This window comes from Pongo pygmaeus, chromosome 20, assembly GCF_028885625.2.
Source record: "Pongo pygmaeus isolate AG05252 chromosome 20, NHGRI_mPonPyg2-v2.0_pri, whole genome shotgun sequence".
In the NCBI taxonomy this organism is placed as follows: Eukaryota; Metazoa; Chordata; class Mammalia; order Primates; family Hominidae; genus Pongo; species Pongo pygmaeus.
In genome coordinates, this window is record NC_072393.2 from 64,299,736 (window position 1) to 64,317,831 (window position 18,096).

Consider the following 18,096-nt stretch of genomic DNA (forward strand, 5'->3'; position numbering starts at 1 on the left):
TGGTGGTGCGCGCCTGTCATCTCAGCTACTCTGGAGGCTGAGGCAGGAGAATCGCTTAAACCCGGGAGGCGGAGGTTACAGTGAGCCGAAATTGCGCCATTGCACTCCAGCCTGGGTGACAGAGGGAGACTCCATCTCAAAAAAAAAAAAAAAAGAAAGAAAAGAAAGTAGTAGTCTTGATTGTCAGCATCCAGGGAAGTGTGCAAACCATTCTCGTCTCAGCCTCCTGAGCAGTTGGCACTACAGGCGCACACCACCATGCCTGGCTAATTTTTGTATTTTTAGTTGAGACAGGGTTTTGCCATGTTGGCCACGCTGGTCTCAAACTTCAGGCCTCAAGTGATCTACCCTCCTTGGCCTTCCAAAGTGCTGAGATTACAGATGTGAGCCACTGTGCACAGCCGGGATTCCTTTTTTTTTTTTTTCTTTTGGAGATGGAGTTTCTTGTTGCCCAGGCTGGAGTGCAGTGGCACTATCTCGGCTCACTGCAACCTCCACCTCCCAGGTTCAAGCGATTCTCCTGCCTCAGCCTCCCGAGTAGCTGGATCACAGGCATGTGCCACCACACCCGACTAATTTTGTATTTTTAGTAGAGATGGGGTTTCTCCATGTTGTTCAGGCTGGTCTCAAAACTCCTGACCTCAGGTGATCCACCGGCCTTGGCCTCCCAAAGTGCTGGGATTACAGGCGTTAGCCACAGAGCCCAGCCTCTTTTTCCCTTCGTTTAATCAACCACTGAGGTTCAAAGAGGGGCAGACACTGACCATCACACAGGAAGGGAGGGAAAAGAGAGCAGGCAGGGCCAAGGTCTCTAGTCACTAACCCAGCCCTGCCCCAGCCCACTCAGCCCCTGTCCCTGGTGTGTCCCACCATGCCGCCCAGCTGGAATTCTTGAGTAGAAAAAAAGGAAGGCTTTAGGTGTGCCTAATTGGATTCTGTGGGCCTGAGGAAGCTGAAGGCAGGCTAACTACAAGTAGGGCCTACTCTGTGATTGGTTAGGGACACATACTTGATTTCATCCATTTCTTCTTAAATTGGAAAGGGAGACAAACATTAGAGAAGCTGTTGTCAGTCACGTCCTTGACAGGGGTTGTTTGGGACTTTCTCAAGGTCACTTCCTTGGGAAGGAGTCCTTCAGAAATTCACACTGAGGTCTCTGGACTCTGCAGCCAGTACTTCCAAAAATTCCATCCAAGTAGAAGCTGTGGGGTCAGGGGGTTCTAAGAAGCCCCATTTCTCTTTCTCTTGTACCTTAAGACCTGCCTGGATCAGGTAAATGATAAGGCATCAACTCACTAGGTGCTGGGGATAGTGCTCGGCCCTGCTTACCACCTGCCTACCACACCTTTTGCCAGGATCCCAGAGAGTACTGTGAGCACCCCTATTCCACAAACATAAAACTGAGGTACCAAGAGGCTACAAAACCAGCAGAGTCGTGATGTTGGGCAGTGGCAGAGGAGGGATTAAACCCAGGCAGCAGAGGGAGCAGAGGGCCTGGGGCAGCCAGGCACCAGAACTGCTGCAAGCACCAAGACCCAGGGTGGTAACCTGCAGGGGGAGGCCAGAGCATGAAGGCAGAGGGAGGTTTTGGGTGCAGCCTCCAAGTAGGGAATGGACAGTTTCAGTGTTGAGGCAGAGTGGCAAAGACAAGAGACCCACAGCCCCCAGGAAACCCCTCAGCTATAAATACCACAGTCCCTCAGCACCTTTCACTCCCCTTCCCAAGGGTACTATCATCACCCTCTCCTCACCTTGGAAAGAAATCAGGGCTCCAACTAGAGCTGCCTTGCTGGAAGCTCGCACTGTCCTGTCCCGATGTATCATCCAGCAGCCCCAAGGCAGCTCCCCTCATTATCCTCTGTCATAAAGATATGATAAGTTTGTTTTTCCTCTAGGTAAAGCCAGTAAGGTAATAGAGCATCACCTGTTAGGATGAACTATGTGTGACAAATGGTGCTGTCAAATTCGTATTTGAGGACTTATTGTTGTTTATCTTGAAAACATGTATGTAATGGGCTACATCTGCCAGGCCATATGAAGGAGTGAGGCTTTTTTCTTACCTTGCAATTTCTTAGTGGATTGTCTGTGATGTACATCACATTCTGGTTTAATGCTTAATAAAAGTGTTTTCTGTCTCTACCTTCGTGGAGAGGATTTCTGGGTTGGAAGAAGGTTTTGTATTTATTTCACTGTTGCCATCACACACCTGTCTGCTGGGACAAAATCTCAATCATCGATTTCATCAACATCTAGTGTACAAGTTAAACAATGTCAGAGATTCAATAAGCCAAATCTAGAATACAGCAAATGCTAATAAAAAAATGACTCAGCAACTTCAAGAAATAAGAAAACAAAGGTAAATGGAACCTGTAGGTTAAAGACTTATGAGATACAACTACTGAAAGCTATTAAATATACATTTGGATCCTGAATACAAATGATCTTCCTTAAGAAACACATTGTTTTAGACAACTGAGAAAACAAGCGATAAAATATTTACATTTTAAAATACATTTGTGTGATTTTTGGGGGGGTTATGAAAGAGCCTTTACATTTTAAAATTGCATTCTGAAGAGGCCATGCATTAAATGATACGATGTCTGGGATTATAAGTAAAATAACCCACTAGTACACATGAGGACCGATGAAACATAAATGACTATGAAATGATAAATGGTGAAGGAAAAAAAAATAATGAAGGAAGACTGGAGAAAGGTTCATCTGGCTTCGTAACAGTCTTTTCCATCTTTTTTTGTAATTGAACACAGCTGTAACAGGAGACAAAATATGTCATTGTACCAGTAATTTTACACAATGAAAATTAATTTTATATGTTGAGAATGAACTAAAAAGACAGAAGGAAACTTGGTTCCAGGGTGTAAGCATGTATGAAAATATCAAAATATGCATTTTAAATATAAGCACTTTAAGTTCCGTTAAACCTCAAACTACTTTAAAAAACTACTCAAAATATCCATAACAAATGGATGAATGAATAAACGAATACTGGTATATCCACAGAACATCATACTTCTCAGCAATACAAAAAAAAGAAACTACTCATAGAGCTATAATGATGAATCTCAAAATAAATACATGAATATGCCCAGGGATTAAAAAAGAGTAAATACATTATGGTTTCAATCATATAAAATTCTAGCAAATGAAAACTAGTGTATTATAATGGAAAGTAAATCAATAGTTGCCTATAGGCAGATAATTATTAAAGGACAATGAGGTAACTTGTGGAATGACAGGTTCGTTGTCATGATTGTGAAGAAACAACTTCTTCCTAATCATTTCACTACATTTTATTTTCTACATTCTTGAGGTTATTCGTGGCCACTGTATGAGTATGGTAGAAATAGAATATATTAGGATGCTGTCAGCAACTCTTCCCAATTCTACATTCAGTAACATGTTGGCAGTTTCAAAATTGGCATGGTGGGAGCAATTACAGGTTAATATGAATATCAAAGCTGATCAAATTATATAGTTTAAATATGTACCATTTATTCTTATTAAAGTTATTATCAGGTTAGTACAAAAGTAATTGCCATTTTTGCATGTTGGACTTTGCCATTTTATATTGGAAAACATTCTTAAATAAATGTGGTTATACATCATTTTAATAGGCATTTCTCACTTTATGTTTTTTTGCTGACTTACTATTTGCTGTTTATGTTTATTTTAGACTATGGAAATGTTAGACAAAACTCAAATTTCAGCGATTTTTTTGAGACAGAGTCTTGCTCTGTTGCCTAGGCTGGAGGGCAGTGACATGATCTTGGCTCACTGCAACCTCCACCTCCTGGGGTTCAAACAATTCTTATGCCTCAGGCTCCCCAGTAGCTGGGATTACAGGTGCGTGCCACTATGCCCAGCTAATTTTTGTATTTTTAGTAGAGACAGGGTTTCACCACGTTGGCCAGGCTGGTCTCGAACTCCTGACCTCGTGATCCACCCACCTCGGCCTCCCAAAGTGCTGGGATTACAGGTGTGAGCCACCGCGACCAGCCTCTTTTTTTTTTGAGACAGAGTCTTGTTCTGTCTGTCGTCCAGGCTGGAGTGCAGTGGCGTGATCTTGGCTCACTGTGACTTCTGCCTCCCGGGTTCAAGTGATTCTCCTGCCTCAGCCTCCCAAGTAGCTGCAGGCACATGCCACCACGCCCGGCTAATTTTTGTATTTTTAGTAGAGGTTTCAATATGTTGGCCAGGCTGGTCTCTAACTCCTGACCTTGTGATCCACCTACCTCAGCCTCCCAAAGTGCTGGGATTACAGGCATGAGCCACCGCACCCGGCTGAGATTTTACTTGAGTTCACAATGGGTCCTAAAGCAGCAGAGACAACTCGCAATATAAACACATTTGGCCCAGGAACTGCTAACGAATGTACAGTGTAGTGGTGGTTCAAGAAGTTTTGCAAAGGAGACAAAACCTTGAAGAGAAGGAGTGTAGTGGCCAGCCACTGGAAGTTGACAATGACCAATTGAGAGCAATTTTAGAAGCTGATCCTCTTACAACTACATGAGAAGTTGCCTAAGAACTCAATGTCAACCGTTCCACGGTTGTTCAGCATTTGAAGGAAATTGGAACGGTGAAAAAGCTTGGCTGGGCGCGGTGGCTCACGCCTGTAAATCCCAGCACTTTGGGAGGCCAAGGTGGGTGGATCACATGAAGTCAGGAGTTCGAGACCAGCCTGGCCAACATGGTGAAACCCCATGTCTACTAAAAATGCAAATATCAGACGGGTGTGATGGCGGGTGCCTGTAATCCCAGCTACTTGGGAGGCTGAGGCAGAAGAATCGCTTGAACCTGGGAGGCAGAGGTTGCAATGAGCTGAGATAGTGCCATTGCCCTCCAGCCTGGGCAACAGAGCAAGACTCTGACTCAAAAAAAAATAAAAATAAAAATAAATCATGGTTCAAAACCACAGTTACTTTTGCACCAACCTAACAAAATATGGTTCAAAATAAAAGTCTGAATTTCCTATTGTTTTTGGAAAATCAGGTTTGACAACCCTATGCTGATTCCACCATCTCTCTCCTCATATCCTGGGAGAGGATTTTGCCTCAGTGATCACAAATACAAGTGAACAGTGAAGGCCATTTCCACCTGACTCAACAGAAATGTTGGCTGGATCACAAAGGCTATATCAATGGCCTAGACCTCCCTTCTCTATCCTTGTTTTCCTGCCTGCATAGCAATGACCTTGAGGTGAACATCCCAGAGGCTACAGGATTCCATACAATTTCTGACAATGACCTCAGCTACACAAGATACACAATTCTGTAGGTCCTGAGGATTTCTGTACCTGCTCATCCTTAAGAGCCACAATAACGAACATCATGGAAACCTCTGTAAAAGGGGCAAATTCTATTTATTGCAGTGTTATTGCAGTTTTCCACTCTCTATCAATCCAGTACTTCTATAACAATTGTAATTCCTACTATAATCTTACCACCTGTGGTGCTACCCTATGGAATTCAGGATATCAAGGCATACAGGACCTGGGGAACAGATTTCCCCCACTGGCACTGAACATGATGCAATACTCCTTGTGAACAAGAGAACAATTTCATGTTGCTTTCAGAAGCACCAAAGGATGTCAAGTAACTGCTGCCTCCTCAGGCTGACCTCTATGGCATCCAGGATATAAATTAGGACAATACCCTGTAGTTTTTTCTCAGAGGCCTTGAATAGCAATGAAAACTAGGCTCAAACTAGAGAGAGAGCTATATTCTGCCGTCCTACTGTCCCTGTCCCTGTCCCTGTTGAGCTACACAATGTTTGGGATCTCCAAAAAAAGTTATTCACCCCTTCATGTTAGCAGAACCCAACTGTTTTCAAACCAACTCATACATATAGAACCCCCAAGATTAATAAGGCCTTTATTATTGTACAAACCAAGGCAATAAGAGGCAGATGGTTCCCACAGTTGGTGATTTGAAGGCTGGCAAACTCTATCAAGAGTCATGTGAGACCAACAATATCCTGAAATATGTAGTCCCTCTTTTCACGTCACCAGCAGAGTCCTCTGGGCGAAACTGGGTCAGGTCCATGGCCTAACTCATCAGAAAGGAAAAAAAAAAGGAATAAATGCTTAGGCTATTTACAAATTCCTCCCATGAACAGGAGAACACCAAGTTTCACTTACCTGAATACACTGGAATGGGTGAGTGGTGCACACTGGTGGTCACCTGCCAGGCAGTAGAGGTAAAATGGCTTCCACTATAGTATCAGCAGAGACATAAATCTGACATGGGCCCTGGGCAGGGCAAAAGGTGCAATACAGTTCGCACATACCTGGAATTTATGCAGATGTTCAGATATAGGATGTTGAATTCAGGCTGATGCCACCCTCATAAGGGATCTCCTTCAGAGCTGTTATATCAACTGGACATCCCTACATATCAAAAGTGTCTTTCCCTTGTGAACTGTGTGGCACTCAATGAGATACGGCCTTCAGCTGAAGCTTTCTGACATTCACTGTGTACTCAAGGACTTTCTCCAGGGTGCTAATAGATTTTCCACATTTGCCACTCATAAGGCTTTTATCGACTATGAATTCTCTGATGTTTAATAAGGCTGGAGTTATGGCTAAAGGATTTCCCACATTCACTGCACTTATAAGGCTTCTCCCCCGTGTGAACCCTCCTGTGCTTAATGAGGCCGGAATTTTGAGTAAAGGATTTTCCACATTCACTGCACTCATAGGGTCTTGATCCGGTGTGAACTCTCTGGTGTTTTCGGAGACTGGAGCTGTAGGGAAAGAACTTCCCACATTCACTGCACTCATAAGGCCTCTCCCCAGTGTGAACTCCCCGATGTTGAAGGAGTGCAGACCTTTGGCTAAAGGATTTCCCACATTCGCTGCACTTATAAGGCCTTTCTCCAGTGTGAACCCTATGGTGTTCAATGAGGCTAGAGTTTTGGCTAAATGACTTCCCACATTCGCTGCACTCATAAGGCCTGGATCCACTGTGAACTTTCTGGTGCTTTATGAGACTAGAATGATATGTAAAAAACTTCCCACATTCACTGCACTCATAAGGCCTCTCCCCAGTGTGAACTCCCCGATGTTGAAGGAGTGCAGACCTTTGGCTAAAGGATTTCCCACATTCACTGCACTCATATGGCCTTTCCCCAGTGTGAACTCTCCGATGTTTAATGAGGTTAGACTTGTTGCTAAATAATTTTCCACATTCATCACATTCATGAGGTCGTACTGCAGTGTGAACTCTCCGATGCTGAATGAGACTAGAGCTTTGCCTAAAGGACTTCCCACACTCTCGACATTCATAAGGCTTTTCTCCAGTGTGAACTCTCCAATGGTCATTGAGGCTGTAGCTTTTGCTAAAGGATTTCCCACATTCACTGCATATGTAACATCTTTCTGTAGTGAGGGTTCTCTGCTGCTGAACAAGTATGTGTTTACGGCTGAATGCTTTTGTGTGTTCTCCACAGTTGTAATGAGTTTTTCCTCTGTGACTGACAGCCCCACCATCGCTTCTGCTATTTGATTGCTCCCCAGTGTGAGCAGCCTGTTGATGGAGAAATCCCAACTTGGCCAGGAAGTCCTTCCCAACTTCTCTGCAGGTGGAAGGCTCCCCTGACACATGGAATGTGCAGGTCTTCACAAACATGGCTCTGCCCACATTGCTTCTGAAATGTTTTTCTCCAAGGTGCTGCTTCTGGTGATGAACATCTGCAATGAAATACAATTATTTCCCACATGCCCCACCCCTATATAATTTCTGCCTATGATGTGTCCCCTAGGGCCCAGCCAAGAGCAAACTATCTCTCAAGACCAGGCTACACGTCTCACAGGGGTGGTCCTTCTAGGGAGAAAGATCTGCCTTAGAAGTCCTGAGTTGGGTCACTCCTTCTAAAGAAATGCTCTGGTCAGAAGGTGCCTCCTCATCCACCACTCTATGCCAAAAACCTAAAAGCAAGAAATGCTAGTGAAGTGCACATTAACTATGGTGGGAGGAGGCAGCCCCTATACAAGTGTGTGTATGACAAACCCAGGAACAAGTCCATGGGATTGTTTGCATGACAGTAGAGTTGGGTTCAGGTTGCAGATGAGGCCATTTAGCAATTCTAGGATATACAGATTACAAGAATGGGCCGGGTGCAGTGGCTCACGCCTGTAATCCCAGCACTTTGGGAGGCCAAGGTGGGTGGATCACAAAGTCAGGAGTTTGAGACCAGCCTGGCCAATATGGTGAAACCCCGTCTCTACTAAAAATACAAAAATTAGCTGGACATGGTGGTGGGTGCCTGTAGTCCCAGGACTCGGGAGGCTGAGGCAGGAGAATCACTTGAACCCGGGAGGCGGAGGTTGCAGCGAGCCAAGATTGCACCACTGCATTCCAGCCTGGGTGACGGAGACTCCATCTCAAAAAAAAAAAAAAAAAAAAAAAAGATTATAGGAATGTGGGAGAGCTCAAGAGGTAAAGGCCACAACCATGAGGTATCACAAAGAGAGAGGCAGGGTCTAATACTAAATCCTCTGCAAACAACTTTAGCAGAAGCTTATCTGCTGGTGACACATGAGTGCTATGTAGAATAGTATATGCAAGCCCATGGAAATACGACTGCAATGCAGCAGCTGGCCTTCAAGGACTGTTTAAGAGTATGTGCAAGGACAGGCACAGTGGCTCACACCTGTAATCCCAGCACTTTGGGAGGCCAAGGCGGGTGGATTACGAGGTCAGGAGTTTAAGACCAGCCTGGGCAAGATGGTAAAACTCCATCTCTAAAAAAATACAAAAATTAGCCAGGTGCAGTGGCATGCGCCTGTTATCGCAGCTACTCAGGAGGCTGAGGCAGGAGAATTGCTTGAACCTGGGAGGCAGAGGTTGCAGTAAGCTGAGATCACGCCACTGCACTCCAGCCTGGGTGACAGAGTGAGACTCCATGTCAAAAAAACAGTATGTGCATACCTCATGACACACTATGTAGAGGCTAACATTAGAAAGAACTGCAGGTGTAGCAGTGAGAAAAACAGCTAAGATACGGAGTCCAGAGATGTGAGGATTAGCCCCAGGCTGGATGTTAAGAGCAGAAGTGACAAGTAGTAGAGCTGACATGTCAGCAAAATGTCAAGAATGGTGAAGGGAAACCGGAAGTGAGCTGTGACCACTGGCATTGGCACCAAAATGCTCACCAAACAGAATAGGTTGCTGCTCTGATACAGCATCTGGATAATGTAAGTACTAAGGGAAGAAAGAACAGAAGAGCAGCCTGCACTGTCCCACAAAAAACTCACACAGCCCACAGGAAAAAAACACACACACACAAATACTACAAAGAAAATTTCAGAGAAATACTTTGTAAGAAGAGTCCATGGTCTACATAAGTAGTGACCATGTCAGTGACAATAACTCCTGGCATAGGCAGGCATAATGAAATGCCAGCTATGGGATAGAAGTAGTAGCTGGGGCACACAGGATCCTCAAATCTGGAAAAAGTCACCCAGACATGGAGGGGACAATCAAGGTGGGATGCACTAGGGTGACTGCAAGACTGCAGACTCTGAATCCTTCCCTGTGAGGCTGTGAGGAAACAGGTACTGGGGCTCCTCAAGGAGAGAAGACAGTATGCACACCTTAGTCTTACCAATGACAGAACTATGCAGGGAACTGAGAAAAAAGCAGAGCCCATAGTCTTGTCATGAGAAGGACAGACTTGCCTATAGGGAAAAGAGGAAGGGCACAGACTAGCTCAGGGCACAGGAAAGGGTAAAAGAACCTTACCTAGAGAGGTTAAAAGAGCCAAGTTCTCCAGCATCACATCACGGTACAGGCATCTTTGAGCCTCATCAAGGAGACCCCATTCCTCCCAGGAGAAGTGTACGGCCACATCTTCAAAGGTCACAGTGCCCTGCCACAATGGGAACAGATATGAAACCAACAAAAGCCCCTATCCCAAGGACCCACAATGCATACCCCCACATCTTTACCCCATGTCCATTCTCTTCCCAAGCTCCCCAACTGAGAGGAGAAACCAGCACATGGATAAATAGGCATCTAAGCTGGGGGCCTGGCATGGAAGGATCCACACTATCCCATCATGAAATCCCCCTGAAATGTCCAAGGTCATCTAAGTCTCAATACCAGGGCCCTGCAGCTGTCACTTACTCCCTTTCCAGATGCACGTCATTCTTCAGTATACGCATCCCTCCTATCTCCAGACACCACAGCCCCAAGCCCAGGGCTGCCACCTCACTGCCCACACCATAGGCATCTCCCTGCTCTTACCTCCCATGTCACTGTTTTAATCTCTTCCTCTTTACCCCATTAGCGAAGGCAGGATTGCCACACTAGGGTTATGGATATGGACAAACACACAATACCTGACACTAGAAGACGATACAGCAGCTGGGTATGGTGGCTCATGCGTGTAATCCCAGCACTTTGGGAGGCCAAGACGGGCAGATCACGAGGTCAGGAGTTCAAGACCAGGCTGACCAACATGGTGAAACCCCATCTCTACTAAAAATAGAAAAATTAGCTGGGCGTGGTGAAGCACACCTGTAATCCCAGCTACTCAGGAGGCTGAGGCAGGAGAATTGCTTGAACCCAGGAGGCGGAGGTTGCAGTGAGCCGAGATTGCGAAACTGCACTCCAGTCTGGGCGACAGAGCGAGACTCCGTCTCAAAAAAAAAAAAAAAAAAGAAAGATGATATAGCAGTTTATTAATCATATGTACATAGAACCTGGGAGATGAGGACAACATGTACCACATAGGGTCACATGGGGGTCTAGTCCAGAAAAAAAGTGAATAACCAAAAGCTGTGGGATGCAAGCATTTTGAGAACAAAAGGATCAACTGCCCCCTGGTTCCCACAATGGGCTTGTTTGGAAAACTCCATGGCCTGGTAGGGAGCTGAAATCTGCTACAAAGTGATAGGCAGAAATTGTGCCTGGTCTCCTTGATTAAAAGGGTTGTCTGTTCGGGAGAAGAGTAGGGAGGGAAACTTGTACTCAGGCCATTTGATGCCACCCTGATTTCACCAGATGTCATACCGGGCCTTAATTTTAGACTTTACATGATAACTTAGCACACAGCATCCAGAGTATGCTCGACAAATTCAAACGGATCTAATACTACCCTAGATCTCCCAGGGCATCCACTAGTGGTAGCAGCCCCAAATCCTATGAGGGCTCCCTGGCTGGCTCCATTCTTTGCCTCAGACTTAGGCCACACAGAACCACATGTGCATCTCAGATACCCATGGCCCTATTCCACTTCCGTGCTGCACTTGCTGTCCCCTCAGCAGTAACAACCTTCCTCTGTCCACTTAACACTCAAAGACTAGCTCCACTGATCACCTGCCCCAGGCCAAGTGACTGTCACAGATGACCACATTGGCACCTGGCCTTATCCTCCAGGTTGAGTAAACACCCCAGACCCCATCAAAGTCATCAAAAAATCCTGGTGATTCCACAGAGTGCTGAATAAGCACGAAGGAAAAAAAGGACAGCCATTTACCTTAAATACACCTATGCCTCTGCATCCACCTTACATCCACTCTTTCCTTGAAAGCGTATGCCACCTGCCCAACTATCCTCTCCAAACACCCTACCTCCATAACCACTAACCTCCCTTACCTCTGTTTAGAAAGCCCAAGAACATCACCCATTTATCCAACCAAAAGGCTTGGTCCTTAGCCCCTACTCTGCCCTTCCTGGCCAAATAACCTGTACCACCATGCCTAAAGATTAACCCTTGTAGGCCGGATGCGGTGGCTCACACCTATAATCCCAGAACTCTGGGTGGCTGAGGCGGGTGGATCACCTGAGGTCGAGAGTTCAAGACTAGCCTGACCAACATGGAGAAACCCTGTCTCTACTAAATAAATACAAAATTAGCCGGGCGTGGTTGGCGCATGCCTGTAATCCCAGCTACTTGGGAGGCTGAGGCAGGAGAATTGCTTGAACCTGGGAGGCGGAGGTTGTGGTGAGCCAAGCTCGTGCCATTGCACTCCAGCCTGGGCAACAAGAGCAACACTCCATCTCCAAAAAAAAAAAAAAAAAGATCAACCCTTCTAAATGTAATCCACAGCTCACTCACCTTAGTCCACACAATGACTACCACATTTTGGATGTCTCCATTCTGAAGTACTCCCCAGAATTTCCAGACCTGGGTGTTCAGCCACCTATTTAATGCCCACTTAATGTCTCTGAAACATCTCAAACTCTTACATGACCAAATAAAGCTCCTGTTGTCTCCAGTGAATATTACTGTTAATACCAACTTCTCCATCTCAGTTGAAGAACCATGGGGTCATTGCTGAATCCTGTTTCACTCCCTCGCTGTCTACATCAGAAAATTTAGTTGCTCCCTTTAAAAATTTGCATCCAGAATGCAACACATCTCCTAATCAATGACTCTGGTTCATTACCCTGGAGTGGCTGTAGCTTCCACTCTGATCTTCTTTCCTCTTCCCTCAACCCCACAGTCTGCTCTCCACGCTAACAGGATGGACCCTGTTAGGACTTTGGTAAGATCACCTCCCTCTTCTAACCCAAATCTCTCATTACCTCCAGAATAGGCACCCAACTTCTCAGGCAGCCACTGCAGTCCTGACTCCTTCCCCCTGCTCTTTGTTCCTAGCTAAAAGGAAACAGATCTATGGTTTCCTCAAAAATCTCAGCTTAGTTTTACTAAGCACTTGAGCCTCCTGATACCAGTGCCAGAGATAACCTTTCACAAGTTTCCACTGGCTGACAAAAATGGGAACACCTCAGTATAACCCCTGGCATGGACTTAGAGCCCTGGGCTTGGAATTTCTCCAGGGCACCAGACCCAGGATTGGGGTAACAGCACTTAAGAATACTAGGAAACCACAATCCCAAGAACATGGGGGTAGGGGCCACTGAGGGACCGAACACTCTTCACTTCCCTATATGAGTTCCATAGGCCCTTCTACAACTAGGAGAACCAGGGAAAGAGGAATGCATCCCTGGTGAGGCTAGATGGGCTCAAGCCTCCCTGTAGCCCTGCCTGGCCCTGAACTCAGGCTGGCTGTTTTACTTTCGGGTCTCAGTGCTGTCACCTCTTGCCAACTGCAGGGCAATGAAAAAAAGATGCAGCCTCCAACTGTCTCAATGTCCTCATCGCCCCATCGCTGCTCTTCCTGTGAACAGTCTTTGGAAAAGTTTTTAAACCCTAACATAGGGCGGGTGCGGTGGCTCACGCCTGTAATCCCAGCACTTTGGGAGGCCGAGGCAGGAGGATCACTTGAGGTCAGGAGTTCCAGACCAGTCTGGCCAAAATGGTGAAATCCCATCTCTACTAAAAATACAAAAAATTAGCCGGACGTTGTAATCCGAGCTGCAGGCTTGTAATCCCAGCTGCTGGGGAGGCTGAGGCAGAAGAATCGCTTGAACCCGGGAGTCTGAGGTTGCAGTGACCCGAGATCGCGTCATTGCACTCCAGCCTGGGTGATAAGAGCGAAACTCCGTCTCAAAGAAAAAAAACTAACATAAATGGCGTCCCTCCTTTGTTCAGAACTCTCCGTGGCTTCTAGCGTCCTCACAATGACGGTACAACCCTAGGAGTAACTCCGCCTCATATTCTTCGTTCCCTACAGAAAACAGCTTTCCGAATTCTCCTGGCTCAGTCTCGCCTCAACCTTTGCACGCGCCGGTTCCTCCGCCTGTCATGCTCTCCCACACCTCGTCACACGTAGTGTCAGAAACAGGGCCCCACCCACGAGCGCCTCTGTGTCCCCGACCCTGGGCTGCGGGGACGCGAGCAGGCGCCCCTCACTGATGGATTTAGAACGTGGGTGGGGTAAGGTGTGTGAGGCCGGGAAGATGCAGCACTCACCTGAGCTGGCGTCCTCAGAGTGGCCGCTGCCATCAGACTTTGTGGGTAGAGCTGGGCCGGGAGCGGCGGGCGACCATGGTAGGGACCCGGGGACAGCGGTCCCTCCTGACGTGGGTCCCCCAGGGCGGCGTCGCCAAAGCTTAGACCCTTTCGTGCAGCAGGGACAACGACTCCCCTCACGCCTTCGTGGCCCCAACCCGGCGCTCTGCTATCTCTGATCCGGTGAACACACCTCAGAGAAGCCAAAATGGCCGCCACGAAGAGGACCCCCCCCCCCCCGCCCCCGCCAAAAGTCCCGTCCTTTCTTTTTGTGACTCTCAAGGAAAGTCGGTCTTCTGAGCTCTTACTGGCTTAGTAGCGTGGTGTTCAACGCAGAGCATTCTAGGTAATGTAGTTTTCATAGATCCCGAGGTCGGTGCCGGGGACCCATTGCACCAACCTCTTGGAGTAAAAGCGAAGCTCCGGGGCGCTGGGCGATGAGAAATGGCTTATCCAAGTCCTAGGGCAGTGGAGGGGCTTCGCCCTTTCTTACATGGGTCGTAATCAGACAGCATATTAGAGGTGCCATCTGCAACTGATCACCCAAGTGTTTGGGGAATATTATTTCAAACTTCATAAAGTTCAGCAGACTCCCAGAGGCTAAAATTATTATCAGACGCTGCCTAAGGCTGCCAATCCAAATATGTACATCATTCCATAGAGCCATTCAGACACGAAATATATCCACTAATAGGGAAGCTAATAAACATTACCATATAAGTTTATTCCTTTTTTTTTTTTTTTTTAAGACAAAGTTTCCCTCTGTTCCCCAGGCTGGAGTGCAGCGGCGCCATCTGGGATCACTGCAACCTCCGCCTCCCGGGTTCAAGCGATTCTCGTGCCTCAGCCTTCCAAGTAGCTGGGACTGTAGGCGCGCGCCACCACGCCAGACTAATTTTTTGTATTTTCGGTAGAGACAGGGTTTCCACTATGGTGGTCCCAAACTCCTGGCCCCAGGTGATCTGCCCTCCTCGGCCTCTCAAAGTGCTGGGATTACAGGCGTAAGCCACCGCACCCAGCCTCTATCATATTACATTTCAAATGTATGCGCTCGGAAGCATTGAAGTCAGTCTGTGCACTTTTGGTCAGGGACAGGTGAAAAACTACTTCAGATAGTGGCATAATAGTGCTTCTAGAAGATAGAAGAGAAACGTTAGATCACCTTGAAGCAGTAGTACAAAGGTAGAATTCTGTCTGATTGCAACAGAAAACATCTTTTGCCTGCATAGTCAATTATTGTGTCCAATTACTGTGTCCAGTCAATAACTGCGTCCAATTCACTGAGCAACGCTTTTATCCGTTTCATAATTCTTACTTGATATCTGAGATATATTCAATTCCTTTTAGAAGTCTAACATCAATCTCAAAAAACAATGAAAGAAATGCTACTTTGATAAGAGACAAAGGGGAGAGGTGGGACTTCTTAATCAGAAAGCCGGTGAAATGCACTTGAAGGAAGTGAGAAATGAGCCATGTGGGTATTCTTAGAATAAATTCCAGGTAGAAGAAGCAGGTTACTAGAGTGCCTGGATGGATGGAGACTTCACAGGGCACTTCAGCATTGGAGGGCCTAGGGCTCCAGCCCAGCAGGCCTTCATCTGCTTTGCTGGCTGCAGAGACACTCAAAGTATATAGGTGAGAAATCTCTTCTTTTTTTTTTTTCTTTTTTTTTGAGATGGAGTTTCACTCTTATTGCCCAGGCTGGAGTGCAATGACGCAGTCTTGTTTCACTGCAACCTCTCCACCTCCTGGGTTCAAGCGATTCTCTTGCCTCAGCCATTCTCCTGCCTCAGGCTCCTGAGTAGCTGGGACTACAGGTGCCCGCCACCACGCCCGGCTAATTTTTTGTATTTTTTTAGTAGAGACGGGGTTTCACCGTGTTAGCCATGATAGTCTCCATCTCCTGACCTCGTGATCCGCCCGCCTCGGCCTCCCAAAGTGTTGAGATTATAGGCGTGAGCCACCGCGCCCGGCCACATGCACACATTTCTATACAAATTTATTTCTACATCTATATTTACATCTACAAAAACTTGAAAAATTCAGATATTTGAAATGACTCATGGGACTGAAAGCACTCTCTCATAAGGCTTTTATTTAAATATAAAGCATACAGTACAGCTAGAGAAAGACAGAACAGGCCAGCATCAGGGCTCAGAAAGATCTGGACACATGACCCTCAGGATTCTTGTTCACAAATGGACATGCTTCATCTCTGGACTGTGCCACTAATATCTATGGGATGGAGCTTGATTTCAGAAGAATTAATAACAGAAATTCCCAGCTGGGACTTTTATGTCCCTCTGGCTGCATGACCCAAGCCAACCTAGCCATTTATGCTAGGTAAAAGCCAGCTGTAAAGACACGAAAAATTTTCAGAGTTTAAGCAGCACATTGTAACTCCCACTGCCTTTCTTTGCTAAAAGTCAAACTAGATATCCAGATGTCCCCAGAGATAAGCATAAAATTGTCCTATTCCAGCTATAAAGTGTTATCTATTCTCCACAGTCATCCCTTTGTTGGCTGGGTATTTTTAATTACAAATCACTCCTTCTTAATATTACCCTACATCATTTTCACTATTTATAGAACAGAACAAGCAAAAAGGGCAAGCTGTCAAAATACTTTGTGTGCATTATTTGAGAAGTAGGTATTGCTTCAAAATATTTCAGAAAATGAAATAGCCCAGCACAAAGGTTCATAATCATGCACAAGATTGGCTACTATTTTACCTCCTTCCATCATCAACTTTAAGAACAGTATCAATAGATTCATTCAATTCAAAGTTAATTCTAGTTTCTCTCCTAGCCAATATTTTCCACAGATAGAACATCTTGTGGTTGTTTTAATTCAATTTCTCACTTCATTTTATAATCTATATCAGTATTATCATAAGCTTTGTTTGAAATGTGTTAGTCAATTTGTGATGCCATAAAGGAATACTTGAGATTGGGTAATTTATTTAAAAAAAAAAGAGGGAGATGTATTTGGCTCACAGTTCTGCAGACAGTACATGAAGGAAAGTGCCAGTATCTGCTTTTGGTGAGGGCCTCAGGAAGCTTACAATTTTGGCAAAAAGTGAAGGAGAGCCAGTGTGTCACATGGTGAGGGAGGGAGCAAGAGAGGTAGGCAGGAGGTGCCAGGCTTTTCTAAACAACCAGATCTTGCATGAACTCAGGGAGAACTCACTCACTACCATGAGGACAGCACCAACCCATTCATGAGGGATCCACCCCCATGACCCAAAGACCTCTGACTAGGCCCACCTCCAACGTTGAAGGTCACATTTCAACATGAGATTTGCAAGGAACATACATCCAAACCATATCAGAACACATCAAATTAATTTTATCAAATATACCAGTATTACACCAAATAGCAGATAACATTATGAGTCTGATCATGATCATTACAAAATAAGTCCAAATTACAGTATATTCTCCACCTTTCCTCCAAATTGGTGTTCTTTCCCGTATACCAAATATATATATTTTTTAGACATAGGTTCTCACTGTCACCCAGGCTGGAGTGTAGTGGCACCATCATGGTTCACTGCAGCCTCGAGCTCCTGGGATCAAGTGATCCTCCCACCTCAGCCTCCCAAGCAGCAGCTCATATACCACATATTGTCCTACAAAAGGGTTTAAATCCAGGGCCAAGTATCATCCAGAGAATTTATTTTTATTTATTTATTTGACTCTCATTTTGTCACCCAGGCTGGAGTACAGTGGCACGATCTCGACTCACTGCAACCTCTGCCTCCCGCGTTCAAGTGATTCTCTTGCCTCCACCTGGAGGAGCTGGGATTACAGGCACCCACCATGCCTGGCTAATATTTTTATTTTTTTTAGTAGAGCCGGGGTTTCACCATGATGTCCAGGCTGGTCTCGAACTCCTGACTTCAAGTGATCCACCGGCCTCGGCCTCCCAAAGTGCTGGGATTACAGGTGTTAGCCACCATGTTCAGCCCATCCAGAGAATTTAAATGTTCTTCTGAGGGCAGAATAAATGCATATTGGGGACTATCCCTAATGAATGAAAATTGGCTTTGGCTTCCTAATGGAAAAGAAGGCATGAGCCAAATCTAGTACAGAATACTGATCTCTCTGAGCTTGCAGCACAGCTTTAGTTGTTGATGCCATATCAGATATAGCTGATCAAATGGGGGGACACCAATTTATCAAGCCTTCCATAATCTATAGTTAACTTACCAGA

At 45.8% G+C, this 18,096-nt stretch overlaps 1 protein-coding gene across 5 annotated transcripts; it reads right to left on the reverse strand.

Moving 5' to 3' along the window:
- Positions 1–2,154: 2,154 nt before the first annotated feature.
- Positions 2,155–14,155, reverse strand: ZNF154 (zinc finger protein 154). Of its 5 annotated transcripts, XM_054464614.2 has the most exons (6): positions 13,843–14,119; positions 9,762–9,888; positions 6,307–7,708; positions 6,158–6,200; positions 5,908–6,065; positions 2,155–2,768 (listed from the first exon to the last, which is right to left on the reverse strand). In XM_054464614.2, the coding sequence occupies exons 1-3, from the start codon at positions 13,873–13,875 to the stop codon at positions 6,555–6,557; spliced, it is 1,314 nt and encodes a 437-aa protein (XP_054320589.1). In that variant the 5' UTR covers positions 13,876–14,119; the 3' UTR covers positions 2,155–2,768; positions 5,908–6,065; positions 6,158–6,200; positions 6,307–6,554. The 5 variants fall into 5 exon arrangements, with proteins under 5 accessions (XP_054320589.1, XP_054320591.1, XP_063514630.1 ...); XM_063658559.1 differs by lacking the exon at positions 2,155–2,768 and having other exon boundaries at positions 5,875–6,065; positions 13,843–14,108; XM_054464616.2 differs by having other exon boundaries at positions 5,908–7,708; positions 13,843–14,155.
- Between the last annotated feature and the right edge of the window lie 3,941 nt (positions 14,156–18,096).